Here is a 9,499-nt window from a genome sequence, read left to right as displayed (position 1 = left end):
GTGAACAGAAAATAACAGCAGTCAAAACATAAGACACACATTTTTTTGCACTACAGCAGAAAGAGACGACCAACATTTTTGTTTTTCTTTAGTTATGATTGTTATACTGTAAATCCACCATTCGCGTTATTACGTATTCAATGTTTAGCATTTCTTTAAATATTGGTATATTTTTTTCTTAAAAATAAAATGTAAAAGAATGCTGTTTGACACTTCCCCAGTTAATGAAAAAAGAAACAAACACCACTAATGAATTGTAGTTTCCAAACCCATTAAATTAACTGAACTGGATGAACAGACATTCAATTAGCTAATTTAATGGATTTAGATTTAATCTTGCATTCCTTCCCCATTGAACTGGATTAGATTTGTGTGGGTTTATGTATGCTAAGAAGTTAACAAAATGTCAAACAAAATCTATTTTGATTTATTCAAACAAGTGAAACTATACAAAATCCTAAGAACCAGCTTAACCACATTTTTTTGCTATATATTACATGCTTTCCGAATACATAAAATGGTCTACAAACAACCAGTGTATAAACAATAAAAACATATACATTTTGTTTTTAGAAAAACAATCACGAGCACCAGTCCATGAGTTCCAGCATGGATGTAAAAGAACCATGTTTTTGTTAGTTTCTTTTCTTCAAAGCCCATTTTTTTATAGTAGTAGTAGTAGAGTGGCAGTAATCTGTGTTAGATTCTTATGAGTAATACTGGTGTTCAATTAGTGGACAAAGTATGGCTCAGGTTTGGGTTTTGATCCCGAGCTCCTTATCAATACTGAACCTCCAATTCCTCCTCACACTGCGTCATCAGTAGGTCAATGAAGAGACATGGTTAAAGAGCTTTGAGTACCTTGAAGGTAGAAAAGTGCTATACAAGTAAAAGCCCATTTACCATAATGTCTCAGACACACAGAATGAATACAAATGAGCATGTGGTGGTTGAAAGAATTCAGAAATAAAAGTAAATTAATCTTTTAAACAATTGCTGTGTAGTGTTCCAGGAATGAGTTCACTTTGTCCGCTTCTCTCCAAATGAGTTCCTTCAATTTTAATCCTCATCTGGTCCTTCATGGTTATGTTCACACGTGTAGGAAAGTGGCAGGAGAAGATGCCATGAAATCGTTCATTGCGGCTCCGTATGACCTCTGTAAAGTTTTCATCTCATTACAGGAACACTGACTACTTGAACTCTGCAATCCATAGCAGGTCCAAATACAGTTACAGTGCCCAAGTGCCATCTCTACAAACACTTTGTCCATCCAGACAAAAAAATGTCTGTTGCGATCCAGGTTCGTTTGGCATTTGTCTGTAAATTCCTTCATTCTTTGGTTCTCCTTGCTCAGAAAACCAGTTAAGTGCAGTCTAAGGCACAGAAGACAGCTTGTCCTGCTAAAATCCATTGAATGTACAAAGAGCTAAACTATTGTTCCTGGTTTTGAGTCTTCGTGCCAGTGTATGGCGTCTTGTGGATCCATGCTTGTTTGCGTTTGATTGCTGATGTCCATTTGGTTGACATCTATGTATGATCTGGAAAGAAAGAAATAGAAAGACAATCATGACATTGGAGCTTCCCTTGCCAACTCATAATTGTTCTCAAATGGGGTTCAAACACTACACGTTGCTCAAGTTGATGTCCTACATGTGTAAAACAGCTAGACAGATACAATCCCCTTTTGACTCCAAATATTGTCGAGACTGGACTGGGTTACAGCAATTCAAAATGTTGCAGGGATGGTACGCTTCACATGACTTTAAACTAATGGTCAAACATTCTCAAGCAGCAAAACAACAGAACACACAAACACAAGTAGAGCAATGAAATCCAACAATCCCCTCTGTCACTATGGTGCTCTTTCAAACTTAACACAATCTGAAGACAAAATGAAAAATCAACAAGGAGAACATGATTGTTCTGCCATCTTTCACAAAGGTGCCAGGTCACCAGCTGGGCCCACAAAATTATTGCTAATTTTTTTTCATTTAGTTACTTTCATTATTGGAAATGGGATCCTGACACCTCTTGAAAGGCCAAGCCCCCTTTTACAATTCCATCACTGAAACTCAAGGTGAACTCTGCACATGTCAGCAAAAGGAGTTAATGGCAGTGCATGAGCATTTAAAAAAAGAAGCTCACCCAAAAGGAATGTAACCACGTGATGACAATATATCAATTACAGGAGGAAGTAGGACATGTTGTGTGACAAAGCCATGCAATTATTGCACCTTATCGTGCATGACACTGGTGTGGAAACCAGCAAAAGCATACTAGGCCATGGCTGTTTACTTACTATGAACTACTTTTTTAGCAAGGAGCACCTTACTGGCCCTGTGCCTTGAGATGGCCTGAACCACCAGTCCAGCTTGCCAGCCAGGGGAGAAGAAAGAGGAAGGAGGGCAGGAGGGGAAAACAGAAGAGGAGGAGCTTGTGGGAGAAAAGATGCTTCCTCCTTGGCTATCGAGGATGTGACAAGAAGTAGGAAAATGCTGTGAAGGGCGACATTTACAAGAAAACCATTCCACTGGTCTTGCAAAGGAGAAGTGCTCTTCACCTCTGAGGGAACATAATTGTGGCATAGATCCTACAACGTGATCAATGAACAAGAGCATTTTTGGTTTTATATAGAGCAATAAGAATGGGATGCTTTGGACACATGGTACACTCTTACATAGTTTCTGCGACAAACCTTAGGTTGTGTTTGCCAAAACAACTGATTCCAAGTATTTAAAAGTAGGATTAGGGAGTATTTTAGGGGATGAGGAGATAAGTTTTGCTTCTTTACCTACTGTGGGTGGAGCGGATGAAGGGAGCAGTAGTGTAGGCGTAGGTCTGTGGCATCTGCTTAGGCACGTCACAATCCACCATATGGCCATGCCAGTTTCCAATGGAGGAGCCTGGGAAAATTGGAATTTAGTTAATACGACGCTTCCAGAATGTCAACATAGGATTTACTAGGTGTCCGGCCAAAAGACTTGTCCAACCTGTTGAGTAAGAGAGGCTTCTGTTGTTCTGATTGAAAGGTGTAGGCAATGTTTGATAGCCCAGACTTTGTAGAGAGCCTCGTTCATAGTCGTGGGGCGCCTGCTTGTGAGCGGTGTTACGATGGTACCAGCCTCTCAAGTGCTCAGCCACAACGGCCTTCTGATAGTTCCTTGACATCTGTTCTTCACTCTGGGGAGCCGGGCGGTAGTTGGGAGGCCGAAGCGTCGCGTACAAGTTCTGTGATTTTCCATCAAGCTCGTCGCCGCCATAACGACTGTCGTGGGAACGATAAACCGCATGGGTGGGATGGGATGCTGTATTGACGCTGTAGTGTCCCCCCGTCTCATTGTCGTACATATAGGATCCGTTGGAGTAGGGCTCCGGCTCAGTATGCCGTGGATATCCCGTGATGTAGTAGGCGGTCGTGGTGGGCCGATTGCGGGGCTGGTATGCGTAACAGTGGGTCTCTGGCTGGGCTAAATTGGGCATACTGCCTGTGTTGGCATAAATATCCTTCCGGTGGCGACCACGCACTCGACGCCGCTGGTTGTGGTTACCAGGAACTGCATACTCCACACTAGATTGGCTGGTGTAGGAGGAGCCGTCATCGAGCACCTCAGTGCTGTTGCTCCGTCGGGTTGAGGAAAAGTTGAATGTGGGCACAGGGGGTTCGGTCTCCGGTAGAAACTGGGACTGAGACTCCAAACTCCCGCTACGGTGACGAAAAAGAGGTGTTGCCTCCTCCGATCTGGGAGTGGGAAATAGAGAAAACAAATCAAATCAAATGTGAAAAAGTAAAACAAAAGTAATTCCATAGTTATAATTTTGACTAAGCAAATGACATACTTTAGATGAGTACTGCTATAAGCATTACGGTGTAGCAGTGGAGTGGGAGGCATACTGCGGGCGTCACGTGGCTTGTTGCAAGCTGACTTGTGTGGACTGCTATGACCTAAGGCATCATGGTGACTGTGGTGTGCTGGCGCTTGGATTGGACTGTAATTTAACCTGGCAAAAGGATAAAAAAAATATACTTCAGTATCTTTCTTCATCATACAGTTGACATTCACGCCCTCTTTTCCAAGCTGCAAACCAAAGTAATAACTGCAGCATTGCCCTGAATACAGTATTTAGGTCTGCTTGCCTTGTGAATGCTTAAAATTAGTTCAACATTTGAAGGCAAGGGAGCCACTGCGAGCTATTTGAACTATGGTGCATTGCCACTTTAATGTTTGCCTTCTCTCTGCTACCATATGGGGTTTGTTGTTTTCAACATGTTCTTTTCATTCTATTTTTAAAACTGGTGCCTTTGAGCTGATAAGGGAGAAACTTTTTCGAAGCAGGGAGGAGAATTAACTGGCAGGAATGTAGAACTGGAGTGACTTCACAAGTTTGAACTAGTTCACACACAAAAACAATCCAAGTGCAAATATTAATATCATGTTCACCTGAGGTGACAGAGAAATTATATACCTCCTGTCTGTGTGTTGGTCATTAGCCGAAGAGCGTCTCTCCCTGCTATAGTGGACGCTCAGTGTGTCTGCATGCTGAGGTTTTGGAGAGTACTGGATTGAACTTGACCGCTGTCTTTGGGAGCTGAGATCCTCATCTGTGAGGCAAAAGAAGGTATCTTTGAACCTGATATACAGTAAAGAAATACTACCAGGAGAATGTATTGATTTGAAATAGGCCGTACCTTCATCCAGCGTGTAGCTGTCAGACAGAGAGCTGAGTTCTAACAGATTGACATCATCTATGAATTGAAATAAGAACATTAATTTTATACATATTCAGTGCATCTTGAATTAAAAGATAACTGTTCCCTGTTTTAATGTGTTCAAAAAGTGAATCCTTATTTGAATTCCTGTTGCAAGTAAGTGGATTATTTATGTTACCTGCTAAAATCAGTGAAGCTCTCTGGGTGGGTTTCTTTCCTTTTATTTTCCTATAGTCATTGATCTCCTTCTCAATCGCCTCCAGTTTCCTCATTTCACAAAGATAGGTGTTTTTTCTCGTTTTTCTCAATGTCTTCTTCAGGTCCAATTCGTTAGTTAACTTGATGGCTGCTTCCACAATCTTCTGCTGCAAGGCAAATTTGCTTTCTAGGTCCCATAAATAAGGATCCTAAAGGAAAAGGTATAACAAAGCCAATTAGAAATCAACATTGCATAATAACATTTAAATAACAATTTATGAGTAACCTTAAAAATTGTAAGTTATATTGATTTCTGCAACAGTTCAATGTTTTTTGGGGGAATTTCACAGTAAATGAATACATTGGTAAAGCTTTAAAATAAAGTATTTCTTTGTTTCTTCCAGTTCCAACACAGGTAAGATGGTGCATTCTTTTCCTGTTTTTAGTAGAGAATTCCTGGGCATGAATTGCTTTGACAACTACATGAGAGGAGCCATCGAGTCGGGAATACATGACTGTACTATTCATGTTTTAGCACCAGGATGCAAAGTACTGACAGTGCAGGTGTTAAAGTGGTAATGATCACAGTGTCATTTGACTCACTCTAATGCAAACTGCTGCATCAATGCCAACATAACATCAATTTCAAATTACAAAAAAAAAATTCTCCAACCTCATTGGGGGACAGAAGGCCATCAAGCTTGAATTCAGTTCCAACGCGTCTTCGAACGTGTGGGGTCTTTTCACCAGTAATCAAGGGATATTCTTGCGGTAGACTGCCTGTAATTTCCTGTAAATGGGAAGAGTCACCAAATATCTTACAATTAAGATGTTTTACAGGAGAGATCACTAACCTATTTGAAATTGGTACAACTTTATACAAAGGAGTATCCATTATATACTCAATTCTAAAATAATAACATGTTTTAAGTACGATGATTTAACAACTTGGAAACATAAATATACAACACTTCAACATGCTTGTTATGTGGTCTTTGTTGCTCTCTGTGTTAGTTCTTACGGTTTTATAGGGATTAGGAAAAAAATATTGACACAGACTGACCGCTTCTCGCATGCAGATCTTCTTCAGTTCCTCCGTTTTCTGCATGAGTGCATCTTGAAGTTTCTTCTCTTTTGTTTTTAGCTCAGATATCTTGTGTTTCTTTTGCTCCTCAGCAAAATCAGAGTCAGCAGAGCCTGTCCGGACATGTAATATAGTTACTTACGATTAAAGTGGATGAGCAAATGAAAATACTATAGATGAATCCGCAATGTACCGGCTGAGATGAGGCTTCCACTGCTTGCCATAATAAGCTGATCTTTGCCTTCCAGCGCGGAAAGTTTGCTGATCCGCTGTGCACTGATCTCTGTAAGGTCCATGGCAATATCTCCGGAACTTCTTGTTGTGGCCATATTGGACTGGGGAGATAGGTATATTTAAATAGGACGCCGGGGGGAAAATGGAGGAGGAAAAGGAAATTGAAGAGGGATTGTGGGTATTTCATTTTAATAATGTACTGAGATGGGAGTGTCCTATTTGCAGGCAGGGAAAATCCATTTCTCCCTCATCAATCAGGTTAGGGCTATCTATTCTTGGATGGACGCATGCGCCATCTGCCTTTGAGAAACAATAGCTATAAAATCTCATTTGACTGTAGCCGCACTCTGATGAATCTCCACTGCAAGAGGCACATAAAACCTCCATTTGTTCAATAGTGTTTTAGTGCAGCAAATGTGTTCTATGAAGCACAGGCACATAAAACAGGACGTGTTTTGCATTTAAAAAATGAGAAGAGAACCCTTTGCCATGTTTTCATTATTTCATTTTGCCTTGGTGATGATTTCAAAGCACTTTTGTCAATTCGAAGCCTATCACAGCACATTTTAGATAGGTTATGTTCTTCCTTCCGAGTCTCATAACGATAAAAAAGACAATTCTACTGATTCATTACTCAGCCAATCCAATACGCTGAGGTACAAAATGTTGGCTCAGCACAGTAAACAGCTTTTGCGCACCATCAGTTTTAACTACCAGAACCTCCTTTTATCCTATTAGCCAATAATCTTCAACATGGGGGCTATACACTTGAGAGATATAGAGAAAATGTAATACAAGATTAAAAAAAATAGAGACGTTGATTATTTATATAAATTAAGACAGATTAAGCAGATTTTGAAATTATACTGGAGCAGAGAGAGGGAAATACTCACTCTACTTTGCTTTCTGTCCAGGTAGAACTGGTGCTGACTGATGGCCATCACCCATATAGTTTTAATTAAAGAATGGCTAGCATACCAGGAGTGAATGACAAGGCCAGTTTGTCCAAACGGCCGCTTGTTCACTGTTTGACTGTTGAAGAAAAAGAAAATCATCTTTTTAATGCCAAACATTAAATTGCAATTTGAGAAATAATTATTTTTGAATTGTTTTCTAAAAAATAATTACAACAGAACAGACCCTTGCAATTCCCAATGCCAGGGTGTAACACAATGAGTCAACCAACATTTTAAAAAGGTGAGGAAAGAAAACAAATGATTATGAATTATGATGGAATAAAACAGAGATTTAAGACTTTTTTTGTCTGTAGTTATTAAAAAACATTGACATTTACAAATGTCCGGAAGAAGCACATCTAAGATAGTGTGAAGTGCCCCACTAAGAGCAGGAAAGCACTTGTTAAAGAGGCAATCTTTAACCAATAACATGGTGCCCTAAACTGTCTACTGTTGGCAGATGCCTTTCACGGTGTTCAAGGTGTGAGATAAGGACATTAATGGCAATTGAAACTCTCTAAAAGTGAAACTGAGCAATGAATTCCTAGTATGTTTCTAAAAAACATTTCCACTAAAGATAAATTTCCTTTTTATAGACCTGCAGCTATTAGAGCCTTCCCAATAGAGTTACAATATCAAGGATCTGTTGGGATAGATAAACAAACCTTTGGGGGTCGTTTACTTCAACAGCAAATTTCTTCTCTCGGAAATACAAGTTCTCCAACTGCTTCCACAGAAACAACTGTAGAAAGAAACATTGCTTGCATTGAGATTTGGCAGTTTTTCATGACAAAATCAATAATGGAAGTCTACAAAAGTCTTTTTATGAACTATTTGCTTAACCTAATGAGGGAAATAGTTTGCTTCCTAACAGACTTTGGATGACTTGGACAGGTCACTAGTTAACTGCAAACAATTTAAAGTCTTCCTTTAACCTGTAAATCTAGTTTTGGATTATGGGCTGCAACTGTAGTGAAACAAAAAAAGTTTTCTAATGCCATCATCAAATTCCACAAGCTTTCTTTATTCTATTCTTGAAACTTTTTTTTTAAATGTATTTTTTAAAGTTCTGTACTGGGTGGGGACTGAAAGGACATAGAAAAACTGGTTGTTCTTAAAAGCAAGACTTTGCATCGGAGAAGCAAATATACACAGGAAAAATACAGATATGAGGCTCAATTTTAGTTCTAGCTCTATAAGTAATAATACATTAAAATAGGATGGGTTAGAGTCTTTGGGGGAAAGCACCGGGTTGCATTCAGATGTGGCAATTATATTATGTACTCTCTCATGGCTTAAGCAATGTGATTTAAAAAAAAATGTTTCCAATGTCACTTAGTTATTACAATTTCTTACAGGAAATTCAAGTATCACTCTGCTTTATATTTTCTAACATTCCACACAGCAAACCAATGTGAATTACCGTCATTCTTCATGACGTATTTTGAGTCAGTGGTAGAAAGTATGTTTAGACCAGGAAAAAAAAAAACACGCACAACCTCCTTTGCCATATTACCTGGCAAATTTCCCACATATTAAAAATAACTGAATGCAAACTGAGTACACAAGTGAACAAATTAATAGGGGGATGTGATAAAGGCTTACCTTAAAAAGTAAAAAAAGGTACTAATCCTTGTGGAATTCCTGTATATTGAATCCTATTGACTTAAAATTTCCCACAGGGCTTGAGCTTCCTTGAACAATGCTCTTTCTTGTCTGAACTGAGACAACCAGATAGGTGTTGCAAGAGTTTCAACTGAGCCACACCCCTTGTACCACCCCTTCGTCCTGACATCACAGACACCTCATCCTCAGTTTTGCGCCACACTGAGCTGCTCTCTTGCTCTCCCTCCTACACATAGCTCTTCCATTTTAGTCAGACCAGATGAACAAGTTATATACATGTCATCAGAGCTTATTTGGAAAAGCCATTTAAAATATCCAAGTCTTATTACTCACAGGTACAGAGAAACAGATATCGACAGAGACAGACAGATACATATTACAAGTTGTAATCCTGAAATCGGCTCTAATGGTCAAACAACGATAGTCTCCTGGTGTTGGCCAAACAGGCATTTGAAACGAACAAGGGACTGAAAAAACAAAGGTGGTCTAATATTTTTTTCCATGACTTTATGACTCAGGATGATCATTAGGCAAAGAACTATGAATAAACTTGCAATAATCACTTTTTTATGACTCATAGTACACCCATTCACCAGAACCTTCAATGAAAAGATAGATTCGGCAGAAAAAGTCAACAGTCATGTTTCTCCCATTTTTTGATGGAAGTTGGGAGGTGGGGGCTATTGTTCCATG

General features: G+C 39.4%; 1 protein-coding gene across 5 annotated transcripts in view; it reads right to left on the bottom strand.

Moving 5' to 3' along the window:
• Positions 1-406: 406 nt before the first annotated feature.
• Positions 407-9,499, bottom strand: part of frmd4ba (FERM domain containing 4Ba) — a 29,146-nt gene continuing 20,053 nt past the window's right edge. For 4 of the 5 annotated variants that reach the window (XM_077726600.1, XM_077726601.1, XM_077726599.1 and 1 more), the window contains 12 exons: positions 7,846-7,922; positions 7,118-7,256; positions 6,184-6,325; positions 5,970-6,103; positions 5,580-5,696; positions 4,887-5,115; positions 4,688-4,744; positions 4,465-4,600; positions 3,838-3,999; positions 2,991-3,739; positions 2,792-2,903; positions 407-1,538 (listed from right to left, as the gene is read on the bottom strand). In XM_077726600.1, coding sequence (XP_077582726.1) covers positions 1,427-1,538; positions 2,792-2,903; positions 2,991-3,739; positions 3,838-3,999; positions 4,465-4,600; positions 4,688-4,744; positions 4,887-5,115; positions 5,580-5,696; positions 5,970-6,103; positions 6,184-6,325; positions 7,118-7,256; positions 7,846-7,922 — 2,166 coding nt within the window. In that variant the 3' untranslated portion in view covers positions 407-1,426. The remainder of the gene's footprint in view (positions 1,539-2,791; positions 2,904-2,990; positions 3,740-3,837; positions 4,000-4,464; positions 4,601-4,687; positions 4,745-4,886; positions 5,116-5,579; positions 5,697-5,969; positions 6,104-6,183; positions 6,326-7,117; positions 7,257-7,845; positions 7,923-9,499) is intronic. The other variant, XM_077726598.1, reaches the window with a different exon arrangement.

Source organism: Stigmatopora nigra, chromosome 10 (genome assembly GCF_051989575.1).
Source record: "Stigmatopora nigra isolate UIUO_SnigA chromosome 10, RoL_Snig_1.1, whole genome shotgun sequence".
Taxonomy (NCBI): domain Eukaryota; kingdom Metazoa; phylum Chordata; class Actinopteri; order Syngnathiformes; family Syngnathidae; genus Stigmatopora; species Stigmatopora nigra.
The sequence above is the reverse complement of the archived record's forward strand: the minus strand, read 5'-3'. Positions and strand labels throughout refer to the sequence as shown.